Genomic DNA, 20963 nt, shown 5'->3' with positions numbered 1-20963 from the left:
AAATTACCAATTTAATAATAGGACGTTTAAACTTTGAGGTGTTTATCACAATTACCATGTAGGACATTCTTTTATATTACTTTGGTGCCATAATGAGAACCGGCTTAAAAAAATATTAAAGTTATTAAATTTACGAAAAATTTTTGTGGATCATTGTAGAAATTACCATTCAGGACTCAACTGCTCATTATTGGTGTGATCACAAGGTTTCATCGGTAAACTTTTGACGTGTTACTAAGAAATGTTCATTCTACTACTGTACAAAATTTTTGCTTTGGAATAATTTTCCATGTATTAAAAATTTTTGTTTCTTAACAGCGAAATTCATCCCGACCCGAGCCTACTTCGACAACCTCGCAGTAGTATACACTACGCGGCTCGGATCGCTTTAGTGGTCAGACTAATTGCATGAGACACTTAAAAATATACCAATTTAAAGATGAATAAATATGAAACGTTTACTTTAAACGATTTCCACGTTGGGCTCTTTAAGTTTATGTAAGATGTATTTATATTTCCTTAAAATTGAATGAAAGTGAATTCGTTAACTTTAATGATTTAAATGGTCTATTTTATAGAAACATGTTTAAACTTTGTGCTTTTTATCACTATCCTCAGATAGGGCAATGTTTCTAGATTATTTTGGGTTCCATACTGACGGTCTACTCCACAAACTGCATTTGCAATATCCATTATTGTGGATCGTTGCAAAAAATTGTCATTTTGGACTTAACTGCTCGTTTTTGGTGTGACGCACAAGGTTTGCGGCAGTACTTAAACTTTTGACGTGTTACTAAGAAATGTTCATTCTACTACTGTACAAATTTTCGGCTTTGGGATAATTTTCCATGTATTAAAAACTTTTGTTTCTTCACAGAGACCATATTTCTGTTAGGAATATGTCCTTATTGTTAGCATAATTTCAAACCATAATTCAACACTAGATTTCATTTATCAGTTTTCCCAAAAAATGTGGAAAATTATAGATATCTGTGTTTTTATGTGCGTATAACGCAATCTCATACATCTTGTTTATTAGATCTTTGGTTATTTGGTGTAAAAGCTGTAGTGATATCTTTGTTTACAAGATAAGCTACTATGCATTTTATATTATACTGGGTTTTATGTTACTTTTCCTTAATTACTTGATGCAACACAAAAATTGTGTCTTTTGAAGTGGAGAAAATCTTTGTTTACATTAAAAATTTCGAAGAAATACAAAAAAATATGGAATTAACCTATCCTCTTGTTTGTTAACATTTTAAGTTTTTTTAATTTTATATTTTAGGCCAAGAAATAATATGAACAGTATGATAAAACAAGTAATAATATGTTTGACGTACATTTGGCCCTTTTTCCTATGTTTGCATTTACTTACTTAATTTGTCTATACGACATCTATAAATGTACACATTTTGTAGCTAATACCAAATGTTGGGAGTTGTGTATTACTGTTTTTAGTTCCTACCATCTGTCTTAACAATTCAACAGTACAAAATTTTAGTTTTTTGGCAGAATGCTTCTATTGTCCACAGAAACTAAAAACACCTACAGGTTAGTAGACTTAACTTCAAACTATGACCTATTTATGTTAATTCCATTATTGCTACATATATTTAAGATATTTCAAATATTATTTAAATTTTCCTTGGACTTCAGAGAAGTATATGAATTTTTTTACTGAATTGAATTCAATTTTAAAGTATTTGTTTTTCGTGAATAATTTGACATTAAATTCAAAATTTGTTTTGATTGACAAAAAAAAAGTATTAGCAGAAGCCTGTTTATTACAGTAAAAAATTTTAACATGGCATTTTAACCTTATTCACATACTTTTAGTCAGTACAAAACAGTGTGGTAAAACTTTTTTTTTTCAAAAAGGATTACATTTTTAATACTATGTAACAAGTGTCAATGATTATAACACCAAAAATAACAATGCATATTTTCAAATTTTTATTGGTCATTTTACTTTTGTATAGATAACAAAATATATTTTATTAAATAAAAAAAAAGATTGAGAAACAAGGACTGAAAATAAGAACATGTTTTATTTTTAAAAAAGCTTGTAGTTGTAATATAATAACTGAAAGTTAAGGAGTGGCCGGCACAGCACGCAACAACACAGCTGACGTCGTGGAACACACGGCAAGACGAGCCACCGCCCGCCCTCAGTCTGCAACAGCACGCACGGCTCATGCAGTGTGCACACGGTCGCACACCAACAACTAACTCTCATGGAGTAGTAGAGCTACCGACTGCCTTGTTGCACGTAACCATATTACGATAAAAAGGAGTAACTCATTAGCGTGCAAGAAAATTTTTTTCTATTACTAACAATGTTTAACTCAGAACTCAGTAAATTTATATTATTTCCATTGTTCAAATAGGTCAGTGGGAGAAGATGAAATGCTTAGTTTGTTAGTTCTGCAACAGACTGCTGCAGTATCTCAGACAGTCGGTGTCGATGCAGGCAGCCCTGCACTGGGCAGTCTAGATGCCCGCTCCACAGAGCGCTGACACACCCAACACCCAACACCAAACATTGCTACCACAAGTTAAGTTCTGGAGCGTCTGTAGGACCCCAGTCACTTCACTAACGTTGATTAAGCTATTTGTAACCTTAAACTTGAGCATGACTCCATGAACACTTCTTTTAGACAATATGCAGAACACAACAATTACCCAGAATCTTCATTATCTCCTCATTCAAGGATTTGAGCGCAGTCAGACTAGCATCAATCTCGCTGGTCACAGACTTGCAGCTCTTCTTTGCGGAGCGACCCGACGCTTCGTCGCGAGCGGAGTCTTTCCGCTTCCTGTCGCGCGACCGCTCCGAGCTCGTCCGTGCCACCACTGCAACAGTCAACACACCTGCAAGTTTTACAACACTTACACCTCATAAAGCACTAATACATTACTGGCATAATATATTATAATGTACGTGGTGAGTTAGTAAAGGTACTTGCCCTGACTGCAACTTCCACAACCAATAATCTGGATAGTCAATTATACACTAAGTGGCACCATTCTACCTCCAAAACACAGTCAAGGGATGCAACACCCATAATATATATACCCAGCCCCCACTTTCTTGTTAGTTCGCAAACCCCTGAGAAAGGGTTGAAAGAAACAATGTGAGTAGCCTACTCTCCACTCACCACTTCAGAATACATTTTTAATAAACTTTTAAACAATATGACAATGACAACACTCTCAACGCCTTGAGTACACATACACTGCAGTTTGGAAAAAAATTGGTAGTTGCTGTTTTTGTGATAAATTGTTTTTATATGTTTACTAAAGATCCAAAATTTTTGAAAAATTTGGGCTGATAGTTCCAGTTATTAAACACAGGACACCTCAATTATTTCAGGCAGACAAAAGGCCGAACAAATATTTTTAACACTTGTCTAAAAGTTCAGGAAATGTTTATAAAACCAAACCTTTCAATGAAAGGCATTATAAAACCTTATATTTTCTGAATATATCACACAATTACCACAGTTTTTACTTATAATATAATCTCACTTGACTTAACATCCAACATTTTTTAAAATTATTATTTTTTATTATCCTAGTCTTGTGTTTGTCATTACTGTTATGTTTAAGTTATTGTGTGTTATGTTTTTGTTTATGTTGTATCCTGTGTTGTTATATCCTATATGTATTAATTGTATTTCTTGTTAAGTGCCTCACTTTTGGTGGGCACTCAAACACCAAAATAAATAAATAAAACAAATAAAAATAAAACAATTATTATTGACTTATTGTGAGCAGTGATTCATTGCACTGAGTCGTTAAAGAAGAACACAGAGTATTGGTGTCCTACATGTATTCCCCCTAGGCCTGTGCGAATACCAGTTTTTCAATGCGAAGCGAAGTGCGAAGCGAATACTTACTATTCGTGCGAAACCAAATTGAATAGTAAATATTTTTTTCTGCTGTAATTTTAAATACTGAAATTTGTTACTCTAAAATTTTTTTAACTGCACATATGTAGTTAAACAAGTGAAAACAAAATGCAAGTTGCATATTGGTAGGTAATTTTATTAAAATTAGTAATAGATTCAATATACTGACTATTCACAAATCCACATTATACTATACTGCTGCTAAACTTCTTCGGTGTGTTCTTACTGCTGGTGCCAGTACCATTAATAGTACTCGTTTATTTATATATAGACCCTTTTGTTGTGTGTGTGTTGTCGGGACGATATACACTGGCTGTCACTATTTTTCAAAATATATATATAGACATATATATATGTGTCAATGGTACTGTTATGCTCTTGTACTCTGACCCTTAGAAACATGCAAAAAAAATGTTATTTATCATAAAACACACACTCTTGGACACAGGTAGCTAGGTAACATATATCAACACATAGGGATAGAATTCAGGTTTTTATTAATAATAAAAATTGCTATTCATCAGGGACAACTAACATATGTGTAGAGATAAAAATCAATATTAATATAATTAGATAAAAAAAATCACAGAAAAACAATCCTAACGATACTGAACATGACTCGTGGATATGCGCTTATGTAAATTAAAACATCAGGAAAATACGTAGCACACATGAATCGTTCACAAAAGTTCGTTAGTGTATGTTCAGAAAATAAATCAAATGATGTTTTTACGGACGCATTCTTACATACCAGAAAATGTTTGAAATCATAGCACAATTAATAATTAGTATGATTACTGTTTATGTTTATATTTGGGTTCGTATTTGCCTTGGCTTAACTCAGTTTATATGGTAGAGACACGAAACTTGTACTCCCATTTCACCTCTGGGTATCACAAAATAAAATAATAATTTAAATCTTGGAACTAATAATTCATGACGTAGTTCAGGATAATTGACACCTTTTACGTGAAAACTAATCAGTTTGTAGTCAAATCGGAGTTATTTACGACGAAATTACATACAGCTGGGTATGTCTATGGGCGATACAAAATACAAGATCTTTACTTACAGATTTTCACTCCTAATAACATATCCGTCAGAATATGCCCTTATAATCTTACACATTATTTATTTATACGTCGTTTAAGCTCATCCTGAGTGTCGGATGGCATAATCTAGCTAGCTATATTTCAAATTTAAAATAGGCCTCGCGCCTTTGCGTCGGCATCAGACGCCTTCATACAACCAACCTCTTAATTAATACGTTCTAGACGCCTCACATCTAAAACACGGCCTCTCATTGGCCGAAACCAAAATCGGTTAGCGTAATTTACAATATAAATACCGTAAATAACACTTATTAATACAATTGAAAACACAAAAATGCAGTAAATTTAAAACGAAAATTTCCAACAATGAAAATTTCTTTAAGTAATACCCCGAATAAAATCATCGTTTATTCGTTAAGTTCATTAGTCCTTAGAGGGGTATACTCAATTGGCTGTCCATATAAGTCCATTTCAGGTCATAGAGCATAGCTCTCGTAGATATACATAATTAATAAAATATATTTAAATAACTTTTGCGGGCGAACAATATACAAATTAAATAATAAAATTTCATAATAATAATAATAACAATCAAAATAATAAGATTTTATAAATAATAATATCATTAAAATAAGTCATAACTTTCTGTGCATTATGAAAATAGTAACAGCACAGAATTGCCGCCCTTGTCAATCATATTGAACTGCAATCGTTGACCTGTTCAAAACAGTACAATGTGATTGGCAGTTTACCGTCTCTCTCGCACTGTGTACAACGAATAGCCTTGTCGCCTAGCGGCGCGCGCACCACACATAAAAAAAAACTTGGAGCGACCGAGCTCCTTCTTCTCCTCCTTTTTATTTATTTTTTTTCTATCGTCCTTTCGACCGTTACACCAGACAATTCGCGCAATTTTAATCACTTTGCATCGTGTCGTCGCCGCTAGCAGACCTGCGCTCGAATGGTCCACGGGTTTTCCCGCGCAAAATCTTCTCTGCTGGACCTGCTACAGCTCTCCGACGACGTCTACTCCCTTGAGCCGCTCCTGTTGAGAGGGACGTGGGAGGACATATTTACTGTAAGTAGCAATCTCATATGGCTGTAACGGGTGTATGTACATGTGAGTCAACAATGTGACGTTCTCCAGGACACGTCATGGCAGTGGATCAACGTCCACCCGCGGTGCAAACGACATCCACGGCGGCGGCTGAGGAGGCATCGGGACAGCGCCCGACCTCAAAGCGGCCAACACCAACACCTGCTCCACACCAGACGTCGGCGGGTTTGGCGTGTGGCGGCTCGCAGTACCGGACACCACGGCTCCTAGCTCCGCGGCGAACATCTGCAGCGGCGGACTGCGGCTGCAGCTGCCGCCCTAACTCACGAACACGTGAGAGGCGGCGTCGAGACGTCTGCGGTGCTGCTCGTGTCGGCGGAACCGCCACTTCTCACAAGGACGCACTCGTCGGGTCCCATCACTGATAGGTACACAGCCGTTGCGAACCGTATTGTGTACATTTTAACTAACAAGTGTCCCGGTCTTTAAACAGTCTTAAAACTCTTCACTCATGTGTGAATCGTGCACTTGTAACGCACGAATGTCGGCAGGCTAAGACATCTTCTGTGCTTAACGTAGCCTATCCACAAGCCAGTTCAGTATAAACTAACTCTATTAAAACAAATAGTAACTAATGGGATCAAATAACATCAGATATTAAATAATAAGTATATTAACTTAGGCAAAACATTCAATAACTTTCAAAGTGAAATTGTTACATCTTAACAATAGGTATCATTAGCTAGATAACATTCAAGCATAACTTTAACTAAACTTATTTTCATGTTAATGAAAGGGTTTGTGTACATCATTGTTAGGCATCCTTATGCCTTCAGGTTGTACCTGTTTTATTCTATGTACAATTTCATTATGCATCTCGTACATTTCCATAAGCATCATCTCACAATCTTTCATAAATTCATAATATCTACAATTGATAAAATTAATAATTCTCACTAACATCTCATATCATATACATAAAATCATATTTACAATATCACTTCAAGGAACATTTCATATATTACATCATTAAAAGCATTTGTTTATGTTAGCAAACAAATCAACAATAGTTTTGATTTCGTTTAAGTACACGCATCATGTGTAACTTGTGCTTGGAAAGGGAACGCACAGTGTTTCCTTTTTTTTTTTTCTCTCTTTTATCGCAGCTTTTCGCTCGGCGAAGGCGGCCTTTCTTTTTCTTTTATTTTACTCGAGTGTCTGGTGAACTTTTATTTCTACCATTTCTCGCAAGGTAGTATTTTTTTTCTGTAATCAGCTGGGTTCTCATATAACGCAAACAGCTGTTTGGAAAGTGTATAGCAGTCTCCCTCTCATCTCAACCATTAGTTTCGTTTTCAGGCATCCGATGCGGGCTTCGCAGGATCCTGACTGTGTATTCATATCATTCAGAAATTTCTCTGATAGGAATTGTTTCTTGTTAAAATCACTTGAGATTCATGATCTCGATGAAAAGGATAATTCTATCCTGACAAATCTATGTGAAACAAAAAAAAAATGCTTTCATGATAGCTTGCAAAAAATTTTTTTTTTCTTTTCTGGCTGGCTCAATTTTGCAGTAACTTAGTACTTGTTTATAATACAGACTGCTGACATTTACTGCAACAGTGTACTAAGTCCGCGACATAGTTGTTAGACATTGAGTTTTTCAGGTCTTCGTTTGACATCATATTCGCCTACTCGACGATTACAAACATAAACAAACAAAATCTCAAGTGCCACGTTGAATGAAATTACAAGTCTTTTGTATAGTTTTTTTTTTTCACAATAAATAACACAAAGTCGCTCGTATATATCTTGTTATCATTTCATAAATATCATTATTTAAAATAACCAATCAAATTAATTTAAAGAAATAGCTTTCTAATACTGAGTGGATTTGTATGCGAAAGGAATGCATACTTTTCTACTCTGCATTCAGGGCAGAATGCAACCCTATGAGATCGTTTGCAAAGCCCTACTTCAATCATAGAATTCGTGTAAAACAAAAGTATTACATTTGCAAAAAAAAAAGAATATTTTTTTTTTATCTTCTTCTGCAGCAGTGTTTAATAACAGAAAATGATAAATCTCGGCGATTCTTAATAAATTCAGTGGTGTGTTGTGCTTCGGAAAAAATGGAGTAACCACATCAGTAATTCAAGGTAACCTTATTATTATTATTGTTATGCTAGTAGTTGCAAAGTGTTCATGTGCTTCTTAGATGATTTGTAGAACAGTGCTCACCCATGTTTACACAGCTAGGCCATACTTCTCTCACACAAGTTAGTCGACAACACATAAGCTTGACATTTCTTTTTGCTAGTTAGTATGATAGTACTTACAGATAGGCGCATCTCATTACATAGATTCAGATATTACTGTTAGTGAACTTATACTCACACGAAGAATAATGCAGACCAACTGACAAACAATATTATACACATAATACACTATTAAATTCGAAGATTCATTACATCTGTGTGGGTGGCATTTCACTTCACCTCACTACAGGCAATAATAAGCGGGAATTGCACTTCCGCATCGACGCGACGATAATGTACCAAGCGGGTATCACACTTCCGCTACACATTAGGTACCTGTCAGTGGTTGCAATACGCCTCACATGGCGTATCAAATTACACAGTAACCATTTAATACCTTTCACATTTATACTGGTCAGGTCCTGGCTCTGACCTAGACATTCCGATTGCGCTCAGCTGTTATAGTACCTATACTCGTACTATACAGGTGTTTCACTAGCTTGTGCCGAACTTGTTCACTGGGACACAGGTTTCTTGTAGGCTCTCAACTGCGAAATATTATACCGGCCTACTGGTCGGCCTGTAGATGGGTCTTCCAGAGCATAACAGTTCTCTTGAACTATGTCAGTTATGACATATGGTCCGTCGAAAAGCAAAAATAATTTCCTGGTGACATTCTCCCATGCCTTGCTGACAGGAGATGTTTTCTTGAGCACAAGGTCGCCGAGATTAAATTTAGACAATTTGGATGCTGGTTTCCTTCTTCTTCGTACATCAGCTTCTGCTGTGAGCTTCATCCTTACGAATGCTTCCACTTCTTCTCCTGTGGGTAGTCTTGTCCTTTCGGGCTCCTTGTCACAATGGGGAATAAATTCAGGGTTGATCGCCGCCGATCTATCCTTAATAGTTTAACGTGCCAGTGTTGGCACGTCCACCTGGAGCTGGTGATCTGGCTCCTTCTTGACGATTCCACTGTCGGTTCCCTGCTGCTTCAGACACAGCAGCTTTGCATTCTGCTGCCAACTGATTTGCTGGTCCCTGGTTGTAGTACGTCGACTGCTGAGATGTAGACGGTGCAGCAAATGGTGGTGGGAATGTTGTCATCTGTGTGTTCCGGTTGTACGAGAGGTGGCTGTTCTGGGCATGGCCGCCACTCGTCTCGTGAGTCCTGGGGGCATAGTGGTATGGCGGGCGGTAGTCCTCAAGTTTGCCGTTGTAGCGGGGCTCGTCGGTACGGCGGTACTTCTTGCAGTACTCCAGCTCGTCTTCTGACGATGCTCTCCGGCGGCGGTCTGCTGACTCCCTGGGTGGCCGTGACTCTGGCGAGAATGATCTTCGCTTGCTGTCTCGGTAGTCCCCCTGCCTCCGGCGGTGGTTTGCTTCAACATTGCTGTGGTAATTCCTGGAGTTGGACCACCACGTCTTTCTCTTGTAATAGGGGGTCTTCCTGTAGCCTGTCTGGTATTGATCGTTCCGGCTAGGTCCTCCTCCTCTTGGCTGCCAGTTCATTGTGTTCACCGCTGCCTGTCTGAGCTCCTTGGGTTTTCCCTCGCGATTCTGCCAGTAGTTGTGGACGGGCTGTTGTCGGTGGGGCTGTGGTACCCTCTCACTCTCCTCCTTGGTATTGGGTGCTCTGTCCATTTTCTCAAGTTTATCATAATTGAGAAGGCGCTCGCGGAACTCTGTCACATCACGGTACGGCAGGCCTGATAACTGCTTCTGATACTTGAGTGGGAGCTGCGTGAGGATGGCCGCGATGAATTCATCATCCGTCATGGGCTGATCCAAGTAGCGTGTCTTCTCAAACATTGCTGATAGATGCGCTTCCAAGGACGCGCACTTCCTTGGGTCATACTTCTCCGTGTGAAGCTGTGCACGGAGGTGACTCTGTATTCGGATGTTCCAATACTGGTTGTGGAACAGGGACTGGAACTGGGCGTAACTATGCGTTGATGCACTCAGCATCTCCCACCAGTAAAATGCCGGTCCTTTCAGGGCGCTGTTGAGACACTTCAGTATCTCTGTATCTCTCAAATGAAAGGTTGAGGTGTATTCCTCAAATCTTTTCAGAAAACGGATGGGGTTCTCTGTAGCTCTGCCAGCAAACGTGGGCATAGCTTCTGCCCAATGCTTAGCTGGATGGTGCATGAGCGTGGCCGCATCAATGTTGGATGGGCTCAATACAGGGGTTTCTCTGGGCAGATCCATTTGAACGGTAGGATGATTGTGGATGGGTAGCAGTGGAATTGTGTACATCTCACTGGGGTACGGTTGCCTGTCTACTGGGGCAGTCGGTACAGTTGACACAGGGGCTGTGTGTGACGGTACATGAGCTTGGCGGTCAGCTGACTCACTCCTGGGACTGGGGTGTACACTAAGGTGCTCGATTCTATCTCGTAGTGTGGCAGTAGCCACCTCCATGTCCTCCAGTCTATGTTCGAGATGCTGGAGATGTCCTCGCACCTCCTCCCTAGCACTAGCTTGTCCCTGGTGTTCATTTGAGATCATGTTTCGTATGGATGTTACATGAGTCTCCAGACTGTCCACACGACTACTGTTCTGTGATACCTGCTCAGATATCTGCTGGACCTGTTCGTGTTGCTGGGCCAGCCTAACCTCAATGCTGTGTTCCAGGCTCTTTAATCCTGAGTTGGTCTGATCCCTCAGCGCTCCCAACTCAGTCGTAAGCCTCCCCATTTGAGTATTGTTCTGTTCTAATTTTGCATTTAGTTGAGTATTACTCTGCCGTAATAATTGCATGAGTGCTTCCAGTGTCACAGGTGATGTAGAAGTATTATCTGGCAATGGTATGATGTTAGGGACAGTGGCCTCCCTTTCCTCCTGCTCCCCTGTTGCTGGTGACATGGGCCGCCCTAACCTCTCAGCCACGGTGGTAGAGTGATCACTAGGTCCCTCCACACAAGTGTTCCCTGGTGAACCCCCTGCTGATGATGTCGCCGTGTCACTTCCTGAATTCCCTGTGTTATCGCCGTCTTCACACATACTGTCATGCCTACTCCTGAGCGAGTATGTGGGGTGGTTGTGTGCCATGTTATTATACTAGATTAGATACACTATGCAGGATCAAATGACAACTTGAAATAAGGTGTGACAACTCAGTGTCAACACACTCGGGCCCCACGTTGGGCGCCACTTTCTATACTATACTGCTGCTAAACTTCTTCGGTGTGTTCTTACTGCTGGTGCCAGTACCATTAATAGTACTCGTTTATTTATATATAGACCCTTTTGTTGTGTGTGTGTTGTCGGGACGATATACACTGGCTGTCACTATTTTTCAAAATATATATATAGACATATATATATGTGTCAATGGTACTGTTATGCTCTTGTACTCTGACCCTTAGAAACATGCAAAAAAAATGTTATTTATCATAAAACACACACTCTTGGACACAGGTAGCTAGGTAACATATATCAACACATAGGGATAGAATTCAGGTTTTTATTAATAATAAAAATTGCTATTCATCAGGGACAACTAACATATGTGTAGAGATAAAAATCAATATTAATATAATTAGATAAAAAAAAATCACAGAAAAACAATCCTAACGATACTGAACATGACTCGTGGATATGCGCTTATGTAAATTAAAACATCAGGAAAATACGTAGCACACATGAATCGTTCACAAAAGTTCGTTAGTGTATGTTCAGAAAATAAATCAAATGATGTTTTTACGGACGCATTCTTACATACCAGAAAATGTTTGCAATCATAGCACAATTAATAATTAGTATGATTACTGTTTATGTTTATATTTGGGTTCGTATTTGCCTTGGCTTAACTCAGTTTATATGGTAGAGACACGAAACTTGTACTCCCATTTCACCTCTGGGTATCACAAAATAAAATAATAATTTAAATCTTGGAACTAATAATTCATGACGTAGTTCAGGATAATTGACACCTTTTACGTGAAAACTAATCAGTTTGTAGTCAAATCGGAGTTATTTACGACGAAATTACATACAGCTGGGTATGTCTATGGGCGATACAAAATACAAGATCTTTACTTACAGATTTTCACTCCTAATAACATATCCGTCAGAATATGCCCTTATAATCTTACACATTATTTATTTATACGTCGTTTAAGCTCATCCTGAGTGTCGGATGGCATAATCTAGCTAGCTATATTTCAAATTTAAAATAGGCCTCGCGCCTTTGCGTCGGCATCAGACGCCTTCATACAACCAACCTCTTAATTAATACGTTCTAGACGCCTCACATCTAAAACACGGCCTCTCATTGGCCGAAACCAAAATCGGTTAGCGTAATTTACAATATAAATACCGTAAATAACACTTATTAATACAATTGAAAACACAAAAATGCAGTAAATTTAAAACGAAAATTTCCAACAATGAAAATTTCTTTAAGTAATACCCCGAATAAAATCATCGTTTATTCGTTAAGTTCATTAGTCCTTAGAGGGGTATACTCAATTGGCTGTCCATATAAGTCCATTTCAGGTCATAGAGCATAGCTCTCGTAGATATACATAATTAATAAAATATATTTAAATAACTTTTGCGGGCGAACAATATACAAATTAAATAATAAAATTTCATAATAATAATAATAACAATCAAAATAATAAGATTTTATAAATAATAATATCATTAAAATAAGTCATAACTTTCTGTGCATTATGAAAATAGTAACAGCACAACATATTGCTACTGAAAGTAAAGGTAATCCTGTATTGCTTTTGCTTATAAAAATTACTGAATAGAAATTACAGATTCTTAAGAAACATTGAGTATAAGAATAATATAAGAAGCCAACATAATCCTCTAAATTTTTTTTTCACTTCCAAACTAAACAATACAACTGAAAATTTCAACATAATAATTTCTCACTGCAATTATTTATAGTGAAACACATGTACCTAACCTCATTACTTTTTGTATATTAGGAATAAAATTTAAGTAGCATAAATAAATAACACTCAAATGGAACAATAATAAATTAACTTGTAGCCTTCCAGTTGCAATTTAACAATTAAAAAAAAAATACATTACATATTCAAAATTATAGCCATACATTACTCTGCTAATACTAGTTTTACATTGCCAAAATACACACGAGTATACATATTTTTAAAGGACATTACACAGTTTTCTTATGCTTCAAATTAGCATGTAAAAATACTAACTGTTCCACATGTTCGGGCAAGAGACTTTCCCTACGGCTGCTGACCACATTTCCTGCAGAAGAAAAAAGTCTCTCTGACGATACCTGAGTTGCAGGAATACCCAGGTATTTAACAGCAATCTGTGCTAGGTGAGGATATTTGTTTCTGCCTTCAATTTTCCACCAGTGAAGGGAATCATCTCCTCTGTTAAGACGTGGTTCTTTGAGGTATCTTCTCACTTCCTCCGATTCAACTATGTCGACTTGATTAGGAATAGAATCTAGGACACACCACAACTTGATGCTGGACTCTGAGAGGATGTAGGTACATCTTGAGGTAACTTATTTTCTTTTGGCAATAGTCTGAGTGCAGAAATCAGTGTAGCCTGTGCTTCTGTGTCAGAAATTAACACACCCTTGAACCTTGGATCTATTAACATTGAAATGTGATTCACTGACTCCATAATAAAATTTTGGAATCTGGATTTCAAAAATTTTATTAACGCTCTTGCAAATGTTACTCCATCTTTCTTCTGGCGAATATGCAGCTCAAGGTTAGCCAACAAGCAGTGCAAAATTGGGATTACCATTGATGATGTAGCATATTTTTCCCCACTCATTTCATCAGTGGCCTCTGCAAGTGGTTTTAAAATCTCAACAATACCTTCTGCTTGCTTCCACTCTGACACAGAGAGTATTTCTGTACTGTTTGAATCTGCATGTTCGGCCACCATAGCAGGTCTTATCTGAATCAGCCACTTCAGCATAGCAAACTCAGAATTCCAACGTGTGTCCACATTTTGGATAACCTCCAGTTTTTGTATGTTCATCTGTTCTTGAAGTTTGTGCAGTCGTTTCCTTGCAGAACTACTGCGTCGGTAATGACCAACAATAGCTCTTGCTTTGGAAAGGAGTGTTTGTGTACCTGCACATTCTTTCTTTGCATCTTCAATGGCTAATTGAAGCGAATGGGCAAAACAATTTCGGGCATTTTCATGAAATAGTGAAGAACATGCTTATTTATAGTTTGCAGCATTGTCAGTGATGCAAAAAATGGGTATAGTGGCATTTTCAACAGAAATACCCCAGTCACATAAAACTGATTTAATTGTTGTAGCAATGTTGACACTTGTGTGAGATTCCTGAACTACAATATTGCTCATGGCAAATGAAACCAGGGAAAAATCGGGCCTGAGGTAGTGGCACGTCAGACTGATGTAACTGTCATTGGAACGAGAAGTCCAGCCATCTGATGTTAATGATATGGCTGACAGTGATGGAAGGTCTGCAACAAGCATTGACTGAAGTGTCTGTTTAGTTTCTTCGTAGAGGGCCGGGACATAGTGTTCGGAAAATGTGGTCCGAGAAGGTACTTGGTAAGTTGGTGCTACGTGCCGGTTGGCCATCAGTTCTTTGAAACCTTGACCTTCTACGAAATCATATGGCAACAACTCTGTTGCCAACATTTTTGTAATTTGTTTCGTAATGGACTGAGCTCTGGGGTCACTTGGTGGCATTTTTGTGGATTTCATTAATACTTGTGAAATGGTCGGCTGCTGCAAGCTTGTTTTAGTAGCTTGTTCGGGATTTGGTTTTAATTTTGAGGTCTCTTTCTTATCTTGTATCATGCGATGGTATAATGCTGCATGTTTAGCCTGCAAGTGATTTTGCAATGTAGTGGTTGTACCTGGAACCGAACCACAACATAAAGGTACTTATATGTGTGGTGTGTGTATTAAAAAATAAATAATATATCTATTGCTCCAGGGAGTAATAGTATAAGTCAAAAACTTCTATTTTTCAGGAGAGAGGTTTAAAGATTTTAAATTAGTGACAATATCAAATTTCCATTATTTTAAATAAACCAAATGGCTACATATGCTTAGTAAATGATTTATTAGCATTTTACAACAACAATATTTCTTTCTTTATTGCTAAAGATTAAATAAATGACATGTACTGTTAGGGCCCATCATTTACATGACTTATACTGGTGAGAACACTGCAGGTTTAAAGACATGTACTCTTAAGACCATTAATTACATGACTTATACTGGTGAGAATATTGCAGGTTTTCTTAAATTAGATGACACTTTTTGCTAAGAAAATGATTAATTGACAACATTCGTATACTTATTACAAAAACCTTTGGAAGGTAAAGCTCCGGAAAGTGCAAAAATATTCATTCATTGAATTCCTCTATATCAGGAAGTACATCTCTTGCATCCACAGTAGTTTTCAAGTTTAAATAAAAGCTGTGAAAAACTGTGTCTATCAATGGCAACAGCTCCAAGAGATCCTTCTTTTTCTCTTTGGAAATGGCAAGTGTGGAGTTATAACATTTCTTTGGATGTAACAGCTCATCTGGACTGCGGTTCCGTCGTTTTAAACAAATTTCTCTGAAAGGTGCGTCTTCATCAAGTGTGTTCTTAAATTGAATCACTCGTCGTTCTTGAGTGTATCTGAGCCATCTCATCTCAGTCCACTTGAAGGGTTCTCCTGAACTATCCTTCTTTCTAAGAAAGAGACTAGTTTTGTACAGCTCAGCAAAATTGAGGAAGTCCTGATGATTAAGTTCTACAACTTCAAATTTGTTTTTCCTTCCAACAGTTCTGACAAGCTGGTACCAGTCATGGGGGTGTGACACAGTGAAGCGCAGTTTTTTCTTCTGCTTTTCTATAAGTGCATGGTCTGTGTCACATTCCATATGACTATGCCCACTCACCATAAATTTATGGTCCACCAACTGAAGATTACATTTCTGTTGCATCAAATACAGAAACATTGCTGCTACATGCGAGTTACGGTTCTGGCCGCCACATGTATCTGAATATAAAATAATGTGCGTTACATCTTCAGGTAACTCAGAAAGCTCTCTCAATACACATGTGGCAACTTGATTTGCTCCACGAGCACCTTCGCCTTCATGCCACATATAACAACGAACAGATGGTTTACTAGTTTCGTGCATAGTTAAATTATACGTCCAGAGCTGTCTTTTGTAAAAAGACACAGACGACTGAACAAAAGGTGTGGGCAAACATTGTTGTAAGTCGAACGTAAAACACCTTTTGCTAGGATCATCTTTAGCAGTTTTCTTGTCGAGATCTTTCTGTAGGTATGCTTTATCAGCTTCTGCATGATGCACAGATATTTCCTGTTTTATATCTTCTTCTTCTGCACCACTCGCTAGCTTCACTTTCATTTGTAATGTGTCACACCTATGACAAGTGTCTACTTTTGGTGCTTTAAAGGCTAGTCCCAAGGACTTAAACTCCCTAGTATATACAGTACGCCCCACAGGATTAGAAGTTGATTCTTTGTAAAATGAGAACATAGTATTCAAATCCAGAAAAGAAGGAAGATACTTCTTGTTGTTTGTTCTTCGCGTGTAATGAGATTCGTAAGAAGGGAATGATTGTATATGCCTTCGAACCTCATCCAGTCGTTCATCAGAAATTGCATTACCAGGTGATGTTTTTCCCCTGTTGTCCTGCTGTGTGATACCAGATGTAGAGGTACTTCTGTTGGTGATTGCAAGAGTTACAAACATTTGTGTCTCATCTAATGTGTTCATAAAACATCCCCTACAAACTTTTTCTCTTTTCCCATTTATCTTAAAATGAAACGTATGTGTAACCATTCTAAATTTCTCTTTATCAGGATTGTAAGCTCTTTTTCTTGATGTTTTGGTTTCCATAGTATCAACAAGGCTGGCAACATATGCTACTCTCCTGTCTCTACTACCAAGAGACCAATATTCTTTAAAAATACTTTCTCTTATGTCTTCAGGAAGTCTCTTTCTACATTCTGCTCGACAGTCTCTAAGAGGTTTCATTACTCTAGCTTTGACAACTTTACCGCTTAAAGTTGTGTATGACACCCCTCTGTTACGGTTTACACACTTTTCTCTTTTTCTTGCTCTTGAAAACCTACATTTTTTCACTTCAGCTTCAATTGTTTGTGTATTGTCTTCTTTTTCTCCGAGACCAGCCTTCCTCTGGCGAGGAACATTAACGGAAACATCATCTTCACTTGAGCTTTTCTCTTCTATCGGTTCATAATCTGGATCAATTTCTCCATTATCAATATTTACTTCTGCAATGTCTTCAGTAACCATTGGATGGAGCACTGTCAAACTTCCATCTCCATTATTACCTATAAGTAAAACAATTATTTTAGCTACAAGCACACAATAATGCCAATGACTTTTAAAAGAATGATTAGTTTTGTATCAACTCTCTTACCTGCCCATGTGTTCCGCGTATTTTCAAGGCCTCTGTCCTCATCAACAACATCATAGGAAAATTCACTCTGTTCATAATGTGGTTCATTTTCTTTATTTCTGTTATTTGCATCTGCAATGTCTTCAATAACCATTGGTTGGAGCACTGTCAAACTTCCATCTTCATTATTACCTACACATAAAAATAATGACGTAAGTATAACCACACAATAAAGCCAAAGACTACAATATAATAATAGTTTTACATCTACGCTTACATGCCAACTCATACTATGTAACTTACTTGCAAGGCCTGTGTCCTCAACAACAACTTCAAATAAAACTTCATCAAGTTCCCAATTGTATGATGAGGTGTTTGGTAGCTGTGTGCCATCAACATTAACGAGTTGTTCTTCAGTCACATTAGAAATTTCTTCATCCATACCATTCGAAATTGTGTTCCTAGTATCTTGAACAAAGACATGATCGTCCTCGTTTGTTTTTCTTTCTGCAATAAATAAACAAATAAAATATGGGCACTATCATAACATGAGAATAACTGCACTATAAAAGCAACATAACTTTTGTCCTTACCTGACCAGTATTCCGCGATATTCACAGTTCCTTTCTCATCTATATCGTCCCTAACCTCAATTCGGTCGTTTGTTACAACAGGTATGTCTTTCACATTTTCAATCACATCTGAAATAAAATAAAAGACAAAAGTAATAATGCAAAAGATTTTACTGCAGTTACAGACATAAATGGAGTACCACACTAAATTTAATTAGCACTTACCTGCATTTAAACTGGAGGTATTCTCTTTAGCTATTTTCGTTTTTACAAGTTCAACAAGTTTTTTTCCTCTGCTATACATTATTTCTCCTACACACTATACATTATAATGTAAAAATCAGAGGAATAGTGAAAAATAACGCAGAATCTTCTACTATTGTTATAACTTTATAAGTTAAATTCTAACCACAACCAACAGCTGGGAGAAGTTGTTCCCAATAGTATAAGTCAGTAAACAAGCAACAGTACCAACATAATTTTGACTTGGGTGTAACAGTATAAGTTGACTTGTACTCTTACACCCAACATAATTTTGACTTGGGTGTAACAGTATAAGTTGACTTGTACTCTTACACCCAACATAATGAACTTTATTTCTCTTGGACTGTTAGGTTCAAATCGTTATTACACTGGAAACAAAGTACAGTAGAGACTTATACTCTTAGACACACATAGTCGGCTACTTAAAAAATACTAATATCCGAAAAAAAAAAAATTCAATATTTTGACTTATACTCTTACTCCCTGGAGCCAAAGATATAGAGAAATTATTTTCTATATATTTTGTTAATATGGTAGATAACATGGTAGATAGTTAAACTTTAAGACGTTAATAATAAATATGGACTTGTATAATTCGCTGCTATTTTCACTAAGCATATAAAATAATACTCAAATTGAAATTAAAACAAAGAATGTTGTAATGTTATTCCAATATTGATTTAAAAATGCTTTTTACCATTAACAGCCTAGTCTGGATAGTCCATCGAGTCTCAAACCTTCACCCAGCTTCCCCATACAGTCTCAGCTTGTTTTATTCAAATACAGGCCTACACGTCCCTTTTCCTAACCTCTAAATCCATTCAAATTGTAAGTCAATAAATTTCCCATACATTATTTCTCCTTTTGAAATAATTGTATAAAGGCATTGGTTTGTAACTCCAGTCCACCTCGGCGAATTATATCCTATGTACACGCGTTTCAATTTCTCCGTTTCAATTTCTCCAGACATTGAACCAATAGGTTAGAGTAACTAAAACGGGACATTTAGGTTACAGTAATTAAAAATGTATGTTTCCGTCAAGTTTGAATTAATAAACTTTCGGTTTGGACAAGTAGCACAATTTTTATTTCAAACAAATTTAGCATCGCAAAGTAATTTACCTCGTAGCGTTTTTAGTTTCACATTACAGGAGTTGCACTACGCAACGTCGTCGTTCCCTTTTGTGAAATAATGCCATACTTCCCTCTTTCTTCTTTTGGGCGTATTTTCTGAGTTTAAATCAGACATTATCTCCGGTCCGCTAATTACCAGTATCTTTTCGTGGTTTTTAAAAACTTAACAAGCGCAGACCTCTCCCACGTTCTCAAAAACAAAAGCAAGTGCGAGCAAGTGTTCTGTTATTTACCGTTCAAAGGAACAAAGAAACGATTGTGTCAAGAAGCAATATCGATTGTTACAAAGTAAGGATCGATTGTCGACTCGCGCACGCTATTAGTCGATACGTAGTGGTTCGGCTGCGAATTATACTAAACATGCGAATATTTAAAATGTATTCGAATTGAAGCGAATATTAAGTTATGATTCGAATCGATTCGAATTTGCGAAGCTTCGCACAGGCCTAATTCCCCCCCCCCCCCCCTCCCTCACACAATCATCCACCTGATTCTCCATTTCCTTGCTTCTGCCCTACCCTTCCCCTCTCTTTTCTTATATGTATTAACAACTCCTACTTAATCCATGTTTCCATCACAAAGTAAACGTTAAACATGGCCAAAAAAATTGGTTTTCAATTTTTGTTCAGACAGTAAGCCATTCGTGAGAGCTGTAAAATTTTACCCCGTATCAGTATTTTTCAATTCCTGCCTTTCAACTTGGTATGAGGAAGCATATTGCACGTGTGGAGTCTGGCGTGGCTAGACGTACGTCCACCACCAGGGGCGACAGTTCACTTGGCGCACTGGCGTACATCATGCCATTCTTCAGACACAGTTTGATTCTAAATAAATGCATGTTCATTGTTAGGGCTGTGCGAAATTGACTTTTTCAATGCAAATCAAATGTGAATCAAATAATTGCAAATATTTGCGAATATTTTCTAATTAAGTTCTAAGTATAAATCTGAATAATTATAGTCAAAATTTTTAATATTATAAATTGTTGTTTAAAAGAGTAATGTTCTTTAGCTTTATATACATTTTTATTACTCAAGTAACATGTAAATTGTTATGTCTCTTCTAATGGTTTAGTAATAAAACACAATCAGTGATATAGAAATGTTTTCATTAAAAGCCAAGCCTACACCTTGTTATCAACATTACGTAAATTGCAGTGCAAAAAGACCAATTCCTTTACATGTTCTGGATCCAGGCATTGCCTCTTGGAAGTGACAATGTTCCCAGAAGCAGAAAAACATCGTTCTGAACTTTACTTCTTCTTCTGAAAATTAAAAACGGCAAAAAAAGTTCATGAAAGTAAACAGATCTTCAATGTA

The 20963-nt window shown here is 37.2% G+C and overlaps 2 protein-coding genes across 8 annotated transcripts in view; both read right to left on the bottom strand.

Moving 5' to 3' along the window:
• Positions 1 to 1943: 1943 nt before the first annotated feature.
• Positions 1944 to 20963, bottom strand: part of LOC134542659 (germinal-center associated nuclear protein) — a 147017-nt gene continuing 127997 nt past the window's right edge. For 5 of the 7 annotated variants that reach the window (XM_063387079.1, XM_063387077.1, XM_063387082.1 and 2 more), the window contains one exon: positions 1944 to 2856. In XM_063387079.1, the coding sequence (XP_063243149.1) occupies positions 2657 to 2856 (200 nt within the window). In that variant the 3' untranslated portion in view covers positions 1944 to 2656. The remainder of the gene's footprint in view (positions 2857 to 20963) is intronic. The other 2 variants (XM_063387078.1, XM_063387083.1) reach the window with 1 other exon arrangement.
• Positions 13327 to 18983, bottom strand: LOC134542596 (uncharacterized). Its single transcript, XM_063386975.1, has 2 exons — positions 18268 to 18983; positions 13327 to 18181 (listed from the first exon to the last, which is right to left on the bottom strand). Exon 2 carries the CDS (start codon positions 17566 to 17568, stop codon positions 15631 to 15633), a length of 1938 nt encoding a protein of 645 aa, XP_063243045.1. The 5' UTR covers positions 17569 to 18181; positions 18268 to 18983; the 3' UTR covers positions 13327 to 15630.

The sequence above is a fragment of the Bacillus rossius genome (assembly GCF_032445375.1).
Source record: "Bacillus rossius redtenbacheri isolate Brsri chromosome 9 unlocalized genomic scaffold, Brsri_v3 Brsri_v3_scf9_1, whole genome shotgun sequence".
NCBI classification, from domain to species: domain Eukaryota; kingdom Metazoa; phylum Arthropoda; class Insecta; order Phasmatodea; family Bacillidae; genus Bacillus; species Bacillus rossius.
Note: the sequence above shows the minus strand (reverse complement) of the source record. Positions and strands in the feature narration are given on the sequence as shown.